This window comes from Engystomops pustulosus, chromosome 2, assembly GCF_040894005.1.
Source record: "Engystomops pustulosus chromosome 2, aEngPut4.maternal, whole genome shotgun sequence".
Classification (NCBI taxonomy): Eukaryota; Metazoa; Chordata; class Amphibia; order Anura; family Leptodactylidae; genus Engystomops; species Engystomops pustulosus.
In genome coordinates this window covers 264,861,068-264,877,301 of record NC_092412.1, presented here as the reverse complement: position 1 = coordinate 264,877,301, position 16,234 = coordinate 264,861,068, and the positions used below count along the sequence as shown (strand labels likewise).

Genomic DNA, 16,234 nt, shown 5'->3' with positions numbered 1-16,234 from the left:
AGGGAGAGTGCACAGAACAGCTCAGGCAGGAGAGGGAGGGGGATGCGAAAAACCGCTCAGGCAGGAGAGGAAGGGGGAGTGCAGAGAATAGCTCAGGAGAGGGAGGGGGAGTGCAGAGAATCTCAGGCAGGAGAGGGAGGGGGAGTGCAGAGAGCAGCTCAGGCAGGAGAAGGAGGGGGAGTGAGACACAGCTTAGGCAGGAGAGGGAGGGGGAGTGAGACACAGCTCAGGCAGAAGAGGGAGGGGCAGTGCAGAGAACAGCTCAGGCAGGAGAGGGAGGGGGATTGAGACACAGCTTTGACAGGAGAGGGAGGGGGAGTGCAGAGAACAGCTCAGGCAGGAGAGGGAGGGGGAGTGCAGAGAACAGCTTAGGCAGGAGAGAGAGGGGGAGTGCAAAGAACAGCTTAGGCAGGAGAGGGAGGGGGAGTGAAGAGAACATCTCAGGCAGGGGTGGGAGGGGCAGTGCAGAGAACAGCTCAGGCTGGAGTGGGAGGGGCAGTGCAGAGAACAGCTCAGGCAGGAGAGGGAGGGGGAGTGCAGAGAACAGCTTAGGCAGGAGAGGGAGGGGGAGGGGGAATGCAAAAAACAGCTCAGGCAAGAGAGGGAGGGGGAGTGCAGAGAACAGCTCAGGCAGGAGAGGAAGCCGGAGTGCAGAGAACAGCTCAGGCAGGAGAGGGAGCCGGAGTGCAGAGAAAAGGTCAGGCAGGAGGGGGAGGGGTAGTGCAGAGAACAGCTCAGGAGAAGGAGGGGGAGTGCAGAGAAAATCTTAGGCAGGAGAGGGAGAGGGAGTGCAGAGAACAGCTTAGGCAGGAAGGGGAGGGGGAGTGCAGAGAACAGCTCAGGCAGGAGAGGGTGGGGGAGTGCAGAGAACAGCTCAGACAGGAGAGGGAGGGGGAGTGCAGAGAACAGCTCAGGCAGGAGAGGGAGGGGAAGTGCTGAGAACAGCTCAGGCAGGAGAGGGAGGGGGAGTGCAGAGAACAGCTCAGGCAGGAGAGGGAGGATGAGTGCAGAGAGCAGCTCAGACAGGAGAGGGAAGGGGAGTGCAGAGAACAGCTCAGGCAGGAGAGGGAGGGGGAGTGCAGAGAACAGCTCTGGCAGGAAAGGGAGGGAGTGCAGAGAACAGCTCAGGAGAGGGAGGGGGAGTGCAGAGAAAATCTCAGGCAGGAGAGGGTGGGGGAGTGCAGAGAACAGCTCAGGCAGGAGAGGGAGGGGGAGTGCAGAGAACAGCTCAGGCAGGAGAGGGAGGGGGTGCAAAGAACAGCTCAGGAGAGGGAGGGGGAGTGCAGAGAACAGCTTAGGCAGGAGAGGGAGGGGGAGGTGGAGTGCAAAAAACAGCTCAGGCAAGAGAGGGAGAGGGAGTGCAGAGAACAGCTAAGGCAGGATTGGGAGGGGGATTGCAGAGAACAGCTCAGGCAGGAAAGGGAGGGGGAGGGCAGAGAACAGCTCAGGCAGGAGAGGGAGCAAGAGTGCAGAGAACAGGTCAGGCAGGAGAGGGAGGGGGAGTGCAGAGAACAGCTCAGGCAGGAGAGGGAAGGGGAGTGCAGACAACAGCTCAGGCAGGAGAGGGAAGGGGAGTGCAGAGAACAGCTCAGGTAGGAGAGGGAGGGGGAGTGCAGAGAACAGCTCAGGCAGGAGAGGGAGGGGGGATGCAGAGAACAGCTCAGGCAGGAGAGGGTGGGGGAGTGCAGAGAACAGCGCAGGAGAGGGAGGGGGAGTGCAGAGAACAGCTCAGACAGGAGAGGGAGGGAGGGGGAGTGCAGAGATCAGCTCAGGCAGGAGTGGGAGGGGGAGTGCAGAGAACAGCTCAGGCAGGAGTGGGAGGGGCAGTGCAGAGAACAGCTCAGGCAGGAGAGGGAGGGGGAGTGCAGAGAACAGCTCAGGCAGGAGAGGGAGGGGGAGTGCAGAGAACAGCTCAGGAGAGGGAGGGGGGGTGCAGAGAAAATCTCAGGCAGGAGAGGGAGAGGGAGTGCAGAGAACAGCTCAGGCAGGAAAGGGTGGGGTAGTGCAGAGAACAGCTCAGGCAGAAGAGGGAGGGTGAGTGCAGAGAACAGCTCAGACAGGAGAGGGAGGGGGAGTGCAGAGAACAGCTCAGGCAGGAGAGGGAAGGGGAGTGCAGACAACAGCTCAGGCAGGAGAGGGAAGGGGAGTGCAGAGAACAGCTCAGGTAGGAGAGGGAGGGGGAGTGCAGAGAACAGCTCAGGCAGGAGAGGGAGGGGGGATGCAGAGAACAGCTCAGGCAGGAGAGGGTGGGGGAGTGCAGAGAACAGCGCAGGAGAGGGAGGGGGAGTGCAGAGAACAGCTCAGACAGGAGAGGGAGGGAGGGGGAGTGCAGAGATCAGCTCAGGCAGGAGTGGGAGGGGGAGTGCAGAGAACAGCTCAGGCAGGAGTGGGAGGGGCAGTGCAGAGAACAGCTCAGGCAGGAGAGGGAGGGGGAGTGCAGAGAACAGCTCAGGCAGGAGAGGGAGGGGGAGGGGGAGTGCAAAAAACTGCTCAGGCAAGAGAGGGAGGGGGAGTGCAGAGAACAGCTGAGGCAGGAGAGGAAGCCGGAGTGCAGAGAACAGCTCAGGCAGGAGAGGGAGCCGGAGTGCAGAGAACAGGTCAGGCAGAAGAGGGAGGGGGAGTGCAGAGAACAGCTCAGGCAGGAGAGGGAGCGGGAGTAAAGAGAACAGCTCAGGAATGAAAGGGAGGGGAAGTGCAGAGAACAGCTCAGGCAGGAGAGGGAGGGAGTGCAGAGAACAGCTCAAGAGAGGGAGGGGGAGTGCAGAGAAAATCTCAGGCAGGAGAGGGAGAGGGAGTGCAGAGAGCAGCTTAGGCAGGAAGGGGATGGGGAGTGCAGAGAACAGCTCAGGCAGGAGAGGGTGGGGGAGTGCAGAGGACAGCTCAGGCCGGAGAGGGAGGGGGAGTGCAGAGAACAGCTCAGGCAGGAAAGGGAGGGAGAATGTAGATAACAGCTTAGGCAGGAGAGGGAGGGGGAATGCAGAGAACAGCTCAGGCAAGAGAGGGAGGGGGCGTGAGACACAGCTCAGGCAGGAGAGGGAGGGGGGGTGCAGAGAACAGCTCAGGCAGGAGAGGGAGGGGGAGTGCAGAGAACAGCTCAGGCAGGAGAGGGAGGGGGAGTACAGAGAACAGCTCAGGCAGGAGAGGGAGGGAAAATGTAGAGAACAGCTCAGGCAGGAGAGGGAGGAGAAGTGAGACACAGCTCAGGCAGGAGAGGAAGGGGGAGTACAGAGAACAGCTCAGGCAGGAGAGGGAGGGGGAGTGCAGAGAACAGCTCAGGCAGGAGAGGGAGGGGGAGTGCAGAGAACAGCTCAGGCAGGAGAGGGAGGGGGAGTGCAGAGAACAGCTCAGGCAGGAGAGGGAGGGGAAGTGCAGAGAGCAGCTCAGGCAGGAGAGGGAGGGGGAGTGCAGAGAACAGCTCAGGCAGGAGAGGGAGGGGGAGTGCAGAGAACAGCTCAGACAGGAGAGGGAGGGGGGTTGCAGAGAACAGCTCAGGCAGGAGAGGGAGGGGGAGTGAGACACAGCTCAGACAGGAAAGTGAGGGGGAGTGCACAGAACAGCTCAGGCAGGGGGGGAAGGGAGTGCAGAGAACGGCTCTGGAGAGGGAGGGGGGTACAGAGAACAGCTTAGGCAGAAGAGGGAGGGGGAGTGCAGAGAACAGCTCAGGCAGGAGAGGGAGTGAGACACAGCCAAGGCAGGAGAGGGAAGGGGAGTGAGACACAGCTCAGACAGGATAGTGAGGGGGGGTGCAGAGAACAGCTCAGGCAGGAGAGGGAGGGGGAGTGCAGAGAACAGCTCAGGCAGGAGAGGGAGTGGGAGTGAGACACAGCCCAGGCAGGAGAGAGAGGGGGAGTGCAGAGAACAGCTCAGGCAGGAGAGGGAGGGGGAGTGCAGAGAACAGCTCAGGCAGGAGAGGGAGGGGGAGTGCAGAGAACAGCTCAGGCAGGAGAGGGAGGGGAAGTGCAGAGAGCAGCTCAGGCAGGAGAGGGAGGGGGAGTGCAGAGAACAGCTCAGGCAGGAGAGGGAGGGGGAGTGCAGAGAACAGCTCAGACAGGAGAGGGAGGGGGGTTGCAGAGAACAGCTCAGGCAGGAGAGGGAGGGGGAGTGAGACACAGCTCAGACAGGAAAGTGAGGGGGAGTGCACAGAACAGCTCAGGCAGGAGAGGGAGGGGGAGTGAGACACAGCTCAGACAGGAGAGGGAGGGGGATGCGAAAAACCGCTCAGGCAGGAGAGGAAAGGGGAGTGCAGAGAACAGCTCAGGAGAGGGAGGGGGAGTGCAGAGAATCTCAGGCAGGAGAGGGAGGGGGAGTGCAGAGAACAGCTCAGGCAGGAGAAGGAGGAGGAGTGAGACACAGCTTAGGCAGGAGAGGGAGGGGGAGTGAGACACAGCTCAGGCAGAAGAGGGAGGGGCAGTGCAGAGAACAGCTCAGGCAGGAGAGGGAGGGGGATTGAGACACAGCTTTGACAGGATAGAGAGGGGGAGTGCAGAGAAAATCTCAGGAGGGAGAGGGAGTGCAGAGAACAGCTTAGGCAGAAGGGAAGGGGGAGTGCAGAGAACAGCTCAGGCAGAAGAGGGAGGGGGAGTGCAGAGAACAGCTCAGGCAGGAGAGGGAGGGGGACTGCAGAGAACAGCTCAGGCAGGAGAGGGAGGGGGAGTGCAGAGAACAGCTCAGGCAGGAGAGGGAGGGGGAGTGAAACACAGCTCAGGCAGGAGAGGGAGGGGGAGTGCAGAGAACAGCTCAGGCAGGGGGGGAAGGGAGTGCAGAGAACGGCTCTGGAGAGGGAGGGGCGTACAGAGAACAGCTTAGGCAGAAGAGGGAGGGGGAGTGCAGAGAACAGCTCAGGCAGGAGAGGGAGTGAGACACAGCCAAGGCCGGAGAGGGAAGGGGAGTGAGACACAGCTCAGACAGGATAGTGAGGGGGGGTGCAGAGAACAGCTCAGGCAGGAGAGGGAGGGGGAGTGCAGAGAACAGCTCAGGCAGGAGAGGGAGTGGGAGTGAGACACAGCCCAGGCAGGAGAGGGAGGGGGAGTGCAGAGAACAGCTCAGGCAGGAGAGGGAGGGGGAGTGCAGAGAACAGCTCAGGCAGGAGAGGGAGGGGGATTGCAGAGAACAGCTCAGGCAGGAGAGGGAGGGGAAGTGCAGAGAGCAGCTCAGGCAGGAGAGGGAGGGGGAGTGCAGAGAACAGCTCAGGCAGGAGAGGGAGGGGGAGTGCAGAGAACAGCTCAGACAGGAGAGGGAGGGGGAGTGAGACACAGCTCAGACAGGAAAGTGAGGGGGAGTGCACAGAACAGCTCAGGCAGGAGAGGGAGGGGGAGTGAGACACAGCTCAGACAGGAGAGGGAGGGGGATGCGAAAAACCGCTCAGGCAGGAGAGGAAAGGGGAGTGCAGAGAACAGCTCAGGAGAGGGAGGGGGAGTGCAGAGAATCTCAGGCAGGAGAGGGAGGGGGAGTGCAGAGAACAGCTCAGGCAGGAGAAGGAGGAGGAGTGAGACACAGCTTAGGCAGGAGAGGGAGGGGGAGTGAGACACAGCTCAGGCAGAAGAGGGAGGGGCAGTGCAGAGAACAGCTCAGGCAGGAGAGGGAGGGGGATTGAGACACAGCTTTGACAGGAGAGAGAGGGGGAGTGCAGAGAAAATCTCAGGAGGGAGAGGGAGTGCAGAGAACAGCTTAGGCAGAAGGGAAGGGGGAGTGCAGAGAACAGCTCAGGCAGGAGAGGGAGGGGGAGTGCAGAGAACAGCTCAGGCAGGAGAGGGAGGGGGAGTGCAGAGAACAGCTCAGGCAGGAGAGGGAGGGGGAGTTAAACACAGCTCAGGCAGGAGAGGGAGGGGGAGTACAGAGAACAGCTCAGGCAGGGGGGGAAGGGAGTGCAGAGAACGGCTCTGGAGAGGGAGGGGGGTACAGAGAACAGCTTAGGCAGAAGAGGGAGGGGGAGTGCAGAGAACAGCTCAGGCAGGAGAGGGAGTGAGACACAGCCAAGGCAGGAGAGGGAACGGGAGTGAGACACAGCTCAGACAGGATAGTGAGGGGGGGTGCAGAGAACAGCTCAGGCAGGAGAGGGAGGGGGAGTGCAGAGAACAGCTCAGGCAGGAGAGGGAGTGGGAGTGAGACACAGCCCAGGCAGGAGAGGGAGGGGGAGTGTGACACAGCTCAGACAAGAGAGGGAGGGGAGTGCAGAGAACAGCTCAGGCAGGAGAGGGAGGTGGAGTGCAGAGATCAGCTCAGGCAGCAGACGGAGTGGGAGTGCAGAGAACAGCTTAGGCAGGAGATGGAGGGGGAGTGCAGAGAACAGCTCAGGCAGGAGAGGGAGGGGGAGTGCAGAGAACAGGTCAGGCAGGAGAGGGAGGGGAATGCAGAGAACAGCTCAGGCAGGAGAGGGAGGGGGAGTGCAGAGAACAGCTCAGGACGGTGAGGGAGGGAGTGCAGAGAACAGCTCTGGAGAGGGAGGGGGAGTGCAGAGAAAATCTCAGGCAGGAGAGGGAGAGGGAGTGCAGAGAACAGCATAGGCAGGAAGGGGAGGGGGAGTGCAGAGAACAGCTCAGGCAGGAGAGGGAGGTGGAGTGCAGAGAAAAGCTCAGGCAGGAGAGGGAGGGAGTGCAGAGAACAGCTCAGGAGAGGGAGGGGGAGTGCAGAGAACAGCATAGGCAGGAAGGGGAGGGGGAGTGCAGAGAACAGCTCAGGCAAGAGAGGGAGGGGGAGTGCAGAGAACAGCTCCGGAGAGGGAGGTGGAGTGCAGAGAAAAGCTCAGGCAGGAGAGGGAGGTAGTGCAGAGAACAGCTCAGGCAAGAGAGGGAGGGGAATGAAGAGAACAGCTCAGGAAGGAGAGGGAGGGGAAGTGCAGAGAACAGCTCAGGAGGGAGAGGGAGGGAGTGGAGAGAACAGCTCAGAAGAGGGAGGGGGAGTGCAGAGAAAATCTCAGGCAGGAGAGGGAGAGGGAGTGCAGAGAACAGCTCAGGCAGGAAGGGGAGGGGGAGTGCAGAGAACAGCTCAGGCAGGAGAGGGAGGGGGAGTGCAGATAACACCTCAGACAGGAGAGGGAGGGTGAGTGCAGAGAACAGCTCAGGCAGGAGAGGGAGGGGGAGTGCAGATAACACCTCAGACAGGAGAGGGAGGGGAAGTGCAGAGAACAGCTCAGGCAGGAGAGGGAGGGGGAGGGGGAGTGCAGAGAACAGCTCAGGCAGGAGAGGGAGGGGGAGTGCAGAGAACAGCTCAGGCAGGAGAGGGAGGGAGAATGTAGAGAACAGCTTAGGCAGGAGAGGGAGGGGGATTGCAGAGAACAGCTCAGGCAAGATAGGGAGGGGGAGTGAGACACAGCTCAGGCAGTAGAGGGAGGGGGAGTGCAGAGAACAGCTCAAGCAGGAGAGGGAGGGGGAGTGCAGAGAACAGCTCAGGCAGGAGACAGAGGGGGAGTAAAGAGAACAGCTTCGGCAGGAGAGGGAGAGGGAGGGGGAGTGCAGAGAACAGCTCAGGCAAAAGAGGGAGGGGGAGTGCAGAGAACAGCTAAGGCAGGAGTGAGAGGGGGAGTGCAGAAAACAGCTTAGGCAGGAGAGGGAGGGGGAGTGCAGAGAACAGCTAAGGCAGGAGTGAGAGGGGGAGTGCAGAGAACAGCTTAGGCAGGAGAGGGAGGGGGAGTGCAGAGAACAGCTCAGGCAGGAGAGGGAGGGGGAGTGCAGAGAACAGCTCAGGCAGGAGAGGGAGGGGGAGTGCAGAGAACAGCTCAGGCAGGAGAGGGTGGGGGAGGGTGAGTGCAGAGAACAGCTCAGGCAGGAGAGGGAGGGGTGTGCAGAGAACAGCTCAGGCAGGAGAGGAAGGGGGAGTGCAGAGAACAGCTCAGGCAGGAGAGGGAGGGGGAGTGCAGAGAACAGCTCAGGGAAGAGAGGGAGGGGGAGTGCAGAGAAGAGCTCCGGAGAGGGAGGTGGAGTGCAGAGAAAAGCTCAGGCAGGAGAGGGAGGGAGTGCAGAGAACAGCTCAGGCAAGAGAGGGAGGGGAATGAAGAGAACAGCTCAGGAAGGAGAGGGAGGGGAAGTGCAGAGAACAGCTCAGGCAGGAGAGGGAGGGAGTGGAGAGAACAGCTCAGAAGAGGGAGGGGGAGTGCAGAGAAAATCTCAGGCAGGAGAGGGAGAGGGAGTGCAGAGAACAGCTCAGGCAGGAAGGGGAGGGGGAGTGCAGAGAACAGCTCAGGCAGGAGAGGGAGGGGGAGTGCAGATAACACCTCAGACAGGATAGGGAGGGTGAGTGCAGAGAACAGCTCAGGCAGGAGAGGGAGGGGGAGTGCAGATAACACCTCAGACAGGAGAGGGAGGGGAAGTGCAGAGAACAGCTCAGGCAGGAGAGGGAGGGGGAGGGGGAGTGCAGAGAACAGCTCAGGCAGGAGAGGGAGGGGGAGTGCAGAGAACAGCTCAGGCAGGAGAGGGAGGGAGAATGTAGAGAACAGCTTAGGCAGGAGAGGGAGGGGGATTGCAGAGAACAGCTCAGGCAAGATAGGGAGGGGGAGTGAGACACAGCTCAGGCAGTAGAGGGAGGGGGAGTGCAGAGAACAGCTCAAGCAGGAGAGGGAGGGGGAGTGCAGAGAACAGCTCAGGCAGGAGACAGAGGGGGAGTAAAGAGAACAGCTTCGGCAGGAGAGGGAGAGGGAGGGGGAGTGCAGAGAACAGCTCAGGCAAAAGAGGGAGGGGGAGTGCAGAGAACAGCTAAGGCAGGAGTGGGAGGGGGAGTGCAGAGAACAGCTTAGGCAGGAGAGGGAGGAGGAGTGCAGAGAACAGCTCAGGCAGGAGAGGGAGGGGGAGTGCAGAGAACAATTCAGGCAGGAGAGGGAGGGGGAGTGCAGAGAACAGCTCAGGCAGGAGAGGGTGGGGGAGGTTGAGTGCAGAGAACAGCTCAGGCAGGAGAGGGAGGGGTGTGCAGAGAATAGCTCAGGCAGGAGAGGGAGGGGGAGTGCAGAGAACAGCTCAGGCAGGAGAGGGAGGGGGAGTGCAGAGAACAGCTCAGGCAGGAGAGGGAGGGGGAGTATAGAGAACAGCTCAGGCAGGATAGGGAGGGGGAGTGCAGAGAACAGCTCAGGCATTAGAGGGAGGGGGAGTGCAGAGAACAGCTCAGGCAGGGGGGGGGGGAGTGCAGAGAACGGCTCTGGAGAGGGAGGGGGGTACAGAGAACATCTCAGGCAGGAGAGGGAGGGGGAGTGCAGAGAAAAGCTCAGGCAGGAGAGGGAGGGGGAGTGCAGAGAACAGCTCAGGCAGGAGAGGGAGGGGAAGTGCAGATAACAGCTCAGGCAGGAGAGGGAGGGAGTGCTGAGAACAGCTCAGGAGAGGGAGGGGGAGTGCAGAGAAAATCTCAGGCAGGAGAGGGAGGGGGAGTGCAGAGTACTGCTCAGGCAGGAGAGGGAGGGGGAGTGCAGAGAACAGCTTAGGCAGGAGAGGGAGGGGGAGTGCAGTGATCAGCTCAGGCAGGAGACGGAGGGGGAGTGCAGAGTACTGCTCAGGCAGGAGAGGGAGGGGGAGTGCAGAGAACAGCTCAGGCAGGAGAGGGAGGGGGAGTGCAGAGAACAGCTCAGGCAGGAGAGGGAGGGGGAGTGCAAAGAACAGCTCAGGCAGGAGAGGGAGGAGGAGTGCAGAGAACAGCTCAGGACGGTGAGCGAGGGAGTGCAGAGAACAGCTCAGGAGAAGGAGGGGGAGTGTAGAGAAAAGCTCAGGCAGGAGAGGGAGGGAGTGCAGAGAACAGCTCAGGCAGGAGAGGGAGGGGGAGTGAAGAGAACAGCTCAGGAAGGAGAGGGAGGGGAAGTGCAGAGAACAGCTCAGGCAGGAGAGGGAGGGGGAGTGCAGAGAACAGCTCAGGACGGTGAGGGAGAGAGTGCAGAGAACAGATCAGGAGAGGGAGGGGGAGTGCAGAGAACAGCTAAGGCAGGAGAGGGAGGGGGAATGCAGAGAACAGCTCAGGCAGGAGAGGGAGGGGGAGTGCAGAGAACAGCTTAGGCAGGAGAGGGAGGGGGAGGGGGAGTGCAGAGAACAGCTCAGGCAAGAGAGGGAGGGGGATTGCAGAGAACAGCTCAGGCAGGGGGGGAAGGGAGTGCAGAGAACGGCTCTGGAGAGGGAGGGGGGTACAGAGAACAGCTTAGGCAGGAGAGGGAGGGGGAGTGCAGAGAACAGCTCAGGAAGGAGAGGGAGGGGGAGTGCAGAGAACAGCTTAGGCAGGAGAGGGAGGGGGAGGGGGAGTGCAGAGAACAGCTCAGGCAGGAGAGGGAGGGGGAGTGCAGAGAACAGCTCAGGCAGGAGAGGGAGGGAGAGTGAGACCCAGCTCAGGCAGAAGAGGGAGGGGGAGTGCAGAGAACAGCTCAGGCAGGAGAGGGAGGGGGAGTGCAGAGAACAGCTCAGGCAGGAGAGGGAGGGGGAGTGCAGAGAACAGCTCAGGCAGGAGAGGGAGGGGGAGTGCAGAGAACAGCTCAGGCAGGAGAGGGAGGGGGAGTGCAGAGAACAGCTCAGGACGGTGAGGGAGGGAGTGCAGAGAACAGCTCAGTAGAAGGAGGGGGAGTGTAGAGAAAAGCTCAGGCAGGAGAGGGAGGGAGTGCAGAGAACAGCTCAGGCAGGAGAGGGAGGGAGTGCAGAGAACAGCTCAGGAAGGAGAGGGAGGGTAAGTGCAGAGAACAGCTCAGGCAGGAGAGGGAGGGGGAGTGCAGAGAACAGCTCAGGACGGTGAGGGAGGGAGTGCAGAGAACAGCTCAGGACGGTGAGGGAGGGAGTGCAGAGAACAGCTCAGGAGAGAGAGGGGGAGTGCAGAGAACAGCTCTGGCAGGAGAGGGAGGGGGAGTACAGAGAACAGCTCAGGCAGGAGAGGGAGGGGGAGTGCAGAGAACAGCTTAGGCAGGAGAGGGAGGGGGAGTGCAGAGAACAGCTCAGGCAGGAGAGGGAGGGGGATTGCAGAGAACAGCTAAGGCAGGAGAGGGAGGGGGAGTGCAGAGAACAGCTCAGGCAGGAGAGGGAGCCGGAGTGCAGAGAACAGCTCAGACAGGAGAGGGAGCCGGAGTGCAGCGAACAGCTCAGGTAGGAGAGGGAGGGGGAGTGTAGAGAACAGCTCAGGCAGGAGATGGAGGGAGGTGCAGAGAACAGCTCAGGCAGGAGAGGGTGGGGGAGTGCAGAGAACAGCTCAGACAGGAGAGAGAGGGGGAGTGCAGAGAACAGCTCAGGCAGGAGAGGGAGGGGGAGTGCAGAGAACAGCTCAGGCAGGGGGGGGAGGGAGTGCAGAGAACGGCTCTGGAGAGGGAGGGGGGTACAGAGAACAGCTTAGGCAGGAGAGGGAGGGGGAGTGCAGAGAACAGCTCAGGCAGGAGAGGGAGGGGGAGTGCAGAGAACAGCTCAGGCAGGAGAGGGAGGGGGAGTGCAGAGAACAGCTCAGGCAGGAGAGGGAGGGGGAGTGCAGAGAACAGCTCAGGCAGGAGAGGGAGGGGGAGTGCAGAGAACAGCTCAGGCAGGAGAGGGAGGGAGTGCAGAGAACAGCTCAGGCAGGAGAGGTAGGGGGAGTGAAGAGAACAGCTCAGGAAGGAGAGGGAGGGGAAATGCAGAGAACAGCTCAGGCAGGAGAGGGAGGGGGAGTGCAGAGAACAGCTCAGGACGGTGAGGGAGGAAGTGCAGAGAACAGCTCAGGAGAGGGAGGGGGAGTGCAGAGAAAATCTCAGGCTGGAGAGGGAGAGGGAGTGCAGAGAACAGCTTAGGCAGGAAGGGGACGGGGAGTGCAGAGAACAGCTCAGGCAGGAGAGGGAGGGAGTGCAGAGAACAGCTCAGGCAGGAGAGGGAGGGGGAGTGAAGAGAACAGCTCAGGAAGGAGAGGGAGGGGAAATGCAGAGAACAGCTCAGGCAGGAGAGGGAGGGGGAGTGCAGAGAACAGCTCAGGACGGTGAGGGAGGAAGTGCAGAGAACAGCTCAGGAGAGGGAGGGGGAGTGCAGAGAAAATCTCAGGCTGGAGAGGGAGAGGGAGTGCAGAGAACAGCTTAGGCAGGAAGGGGACGGGGAGTGCAGAGAACAGCTCAGGCAGGAGAGGGTGGGGGAGTGCAGAGAACAGCTCAGGCAGGAGAGGGAGGGGGAGAGCAGAGAACAGCTCAGGCAGGAGAGGGAGGGGGAGTACAGAGAACAGCTCAGGCAGGAGAGGGTGGGGGAGTGCAGAGAACACCTCAGACAGGAGAGGGAGGGGGAGTGCAGAGAACAGCTCAGGCAGGAGAGGGAGGGGGAGTGAGACCCAGCTCAGTCCGGAGTGGGAGGGAGGGGGAGTGCAGAGAACGGCTCAGGCAGGAGAGGGCGGGGGAGTGCAGTGAACAGCTCAGGCAGGAGAGGGAGGGGGAGTGCAGAGAACAGCTCAGGCAGGAGAGGGAGGGAGAATGTAGAGAACAGCTTAGGCAGGAGAGGGAGGGGGATTGCAGAGAACAGCTCAGGCAAGAGAGGGAGGGGGAGTGAGACACAGCTCAGGCAGGAGAGGGAGTGGGAGTGCAGAGAACAGCTCAGACAGGAGAGGGAGGGGGAGTGCAGAGAACAGCTCAGGCAGGAGAGGGAGGGGGAGTGCAGAGAACAGCTCAGGCAGGAGAGGGAGGGAGAATGTAGAGAACAGCTCAGGCAGGCGAGGGAGGGGGAGTGCAGAGAACAGCTCAGGCAGGAGAGGGAGGGGGAGTGCAGAGAACAGCTCAGGCAGGAGAGGGAGGGGGAGTGCAGAGAACAGCTTAGGCAGGAGAGGGAGGGGGAGGGGGAGTGCAGAGAACAGCTCAGGCAGGAGAGGGAGGGGGAGTGCAGAGAACAGCTTAGGCAGGAGAGGGAGGGGGAGGGGGAGTGCAGAGAACAGCTCAGGCAAGAGAGGGAGGGGGATTGCAGAGAACAGCTCAGGCAGGAGAGGGAGCCGGAGTGCAGAGAACAGCTCAGGCAGGAGAGGGAGGGGGAGTGTAGAGAACAGCTCAGGCAGGAGAGGGAGGGGGGTGCAGAGAACAGCTCAGGCAGGAGAGGGAGGGGGAGTGCAGAGAACAGCTCAGACAAGAGAGGGAGGGGGAGTGCAGAGAACAGCTCAGGCAGGACAGGGAGGGGGAGTGCAGAGAAAAGCTCAGGCAGGAGAGGGAGGGGGAGTGCAGAGAACAGCTCAGGCAGGGGGGGAAGGGAGTGCAGAGAACGGCTCTGGAGAGGGAGGGGGGTACAGAGAACAGCTTAGGCAGGAGAGGGAGGGGGAGTGCAGAGAACAGCTCAGGAAGGAGAGGGAGGGGGAGTGCAGAGAACAGCTTAGGCAGGAGAGGGAGGGGGAGGGGGAGTGCAGAGAACAGCTCAGGCAGGAGAGGGAGGGGGAGTGCAGAGAACAGCTCAGGCAGGAGAGGGAGGGGGAGTGCAGAGAACAGCTCAGGCAGGAGAGGGAGGGGGAGTGCAGAGAACAGCTCAGGCAGGAGAGGGAGGGGGAGTGCAGAGAACAGCTCAGGCAGGAGAGGGAGGGGGAGTGCAGAGAACAGCTCAGGAGAGGGAGGGGGAGTGCAGAGAACAGCTCAGGCAGGAGAGGGAGGGGGAGTGCAGAGAGCAGCTCAGGCAGGAGAGGGAGGGGGAGTGCAGAGAGCAGCTCAGGCAGGAGAGGGAGGGGGAGGGTACATATTGGGGGTCATTTACTATGGGCCCGATTCACGTTTTCCCGACGTGTTACACAAAAATTGTTGATTTGCGCATCGGCGCCGGCATGCACGCAACGGAAATCGGGGAGCATGGCCGAACGAAAACCCGACAGATTCGGAAAAACCGCCGCATTTAAAAAAAAGAAATGTGTCACTTGGGACGCGCTTACCTTCACTTGGTCAGGCCCGGTGTACTTCAGCGCGTTCAGATGCTTTTCAGCGCAGCAGCGCCACCTGGTGGACGTCGGAGGAACTACCTTGATGAATCCCGGCCGGACCCGAATCCACCGCAGAGAATGCGCCGCTGGATCGCGAACGGACCTGGTAAGTAAATCTGTCCCAATGTATCTGTGTAAAAAGTATGTTTCCTATTTATATATTTGAGTGTAATCTGCAGAATGTGATATATTGGGGCAGATTTACTTACCCAGTCCTGTCGCGATCCTGCGGTGGGTTGTCTGACAAGGATTCGAGTTCTGCCGCGATTCACTAAGCTCGTGCGTCTGAGTTCCTGCATCCGTTTCTTCTGCGCGGAGGTCCGCTGGAGTTCATTTTCTTCTTCCCGCATGTAAGTGCCTGTCTTTTCTAATGTTAAATCCTGCGCGTTGTCCGAATCCATTACGCGTGCAAGCCAGCGCCAATGCGCCAAAATATGATCACATGCGCCAAAATCCTGGGGCAATTTGGCGCAAAACGGAAATCGTCAGGAAACCCGGCGAAAATGCGCTCCACGGACCCTTAGTAAATGAGCCCCATTATGTTGTCTGTAGTGTAGCCGCTCTATGTATGTAACTGGAGTCCTTCCTGTATATAGAGGAACTCATCCTTACATCATTTCTCTCACGTCTCTGTCTCTTCTCCCACTGACTTTTTCTTCCTTCCTCTCTGTCTCTTCCTTTCTTCCTTCCTCTCTGTCTCTTCCTTCCTTTCCCTCTGTCTCTTCCTTCCTTCCTTTCTTCCTTCCTCTCTGTCTCTTCCTTCCTTTCCCTCTGTCTCTTCCTTCCTTCCTTTCTTCCTTCCTCTCTGTCTCTTCCTTCCTTTCCCACTGTCTCTTCCTTCCTTTCCCACTGTCTCTTCCTTCCTTTCTTCCTTCCTCTCTGTCTCTTCCTTCCTTTCTTCCTTCCTCTCTGTCTCTTCCTTCCTTTCCCTCTGTCTCTTCCTTCCTTTCCCACTGTCTCTTCCTTCCTTTCTTCCTTCCTCTCTGTCTCTTCCTTCCTTTCTTCCTTCCTCTCTGTCTCTTCCTTCCTTCCTCTCTGTCTCTTCCTTCCTTTCTTCCTTTCCCTCTGTCTCTTCCTTCCTTCCTCTCTGTCTCTTCCTTCCTCTCTGTCTCCTCCTTCCTCTCTGTCTCTTCCTTCCTTTCTTCCTTCCTCTTTGTCTCTTCCTTCCTTTCCCTCTGTCTCTTCCTTCCTTTCTTCCTTCCTCTCTGTCTCTCTTCTCTTCTTCTCGTTTCAGGTACTCAGCAGCTCCTGGAGTCTTGCGTCCAGAACAATGTGGGCTTCTTCATCTACACGAGCAGTATGGAGGTGGTGGGCCCCAATACCACAGGTGACCCCATAGTGGATGGACATGAGGACCTGGTGTATGACAGTAAGCTTGGCTTCTGCTATGGAGAGAGTAAGCGGCAGGCGGAGGGGGCCGTACTGCGAGCCAATGGTCGTAAACTCCACAATGGGGGGTCTCTGGTGACCTGCTCCCTGAGGCCCACCTATATCTTTGGGGAAGGGTCTCAGTTTCTCCAGCTGCACCTTGACCAGGCGCTCCAGAACGGAGGAGTCTTCCATCGAATCTCCAAGAAGGAAGCGTTGGCCAATCCCGTCTATGTGGGGAACGTGGCGTGGGCCCACGTCCTGGCGGCCCGGGCCACACGAGACCCAGAGGCGGCCACGAGGATTTCCGGAAACTTCTACTACATCTGTGATGACACCCCACACATGAGCTACTCAGACCTGAACCATGTGCTGGGCAGGGAGCTGGGCCTGGGGGTGGAGGCCAGGCTGCCTCTGCCCTTCCCTCTTCTCTACTTCTTGGCCTCCATCATGGAGATGCTCAGTTTGCTTCTCCGTCCCATCTTCAGGTTTGTCCCACCCATGACCAGACACCTACTGATCCTGCTGAACACCACCTTCACCTTCTCCTACAAGAAAGCCCAAAGAGATATGGGGTATAAGCCCCGCTACACCTGGGAGGAGGCCCGGAGGCTGACCTCCACCTGGATGGCCGCAGTCCTGCCCCAACGCAAAGAGGAGCTCAGAAAGAAATAGAAAAAGATGGCGAAGCTCCTCGTGGGCGGGGCCTGAATCTAGCCACACCCAGGAGGGAAGAGCTATGAATAAAGGATCATAAAATAAAGTGATCACCAGTAAATAATTCAGCTTTGTCTCGTATCTGTATCTGGGAAAGTGGGTGACGATCTATGAGGGGTTAATTCAGATTTAGCTTGGAGTTGCCCTTTAAGACATCTGTAGTAAAGATTCTAGATGCCCCTTTAATACATTGTGTAATGGATCCGGCCAATGAGGAGGATCTGACCCAACGTCCCATATACAGGATCCGATAAAGATGGCGGCTTCATTACATAAACAGCGCCACGCGTCCGCACAGGTTGTGTAAGGAACTGCAGTT

The 16,234-nt window shown here is 59.7% G+C and overlaps 1 protein-coding gene across 1 annotated transcript in view; it reads left to right on the top strand.

The window, feature by feature from the left end:
• The window catches only part of LOC140119724 (3 beta-hydroxysteroid dehydrogenase/Delta 5-->4-isomerase-like), a 39,061-nt gene extending 23,082 nt beyond the window's left edge, over window positions 1-15,979 (top strand). Inside the window, exon 3 of the mRNA XM_072139070.1 lies at window positions 15,065-15,979. Coding sequence (XP_071995171.1) covers window positions 15,065-15,873 — 809 coding nt within the window. The 3' untranslated portion in view covers window positions 15,874-15,979. The remainder of the gene's footprint in view (window positions 1-15,064) is intronic.
• The last annotated feature ends 255 nt before the right edge of the window (window positions 15,980-16,234 follow it).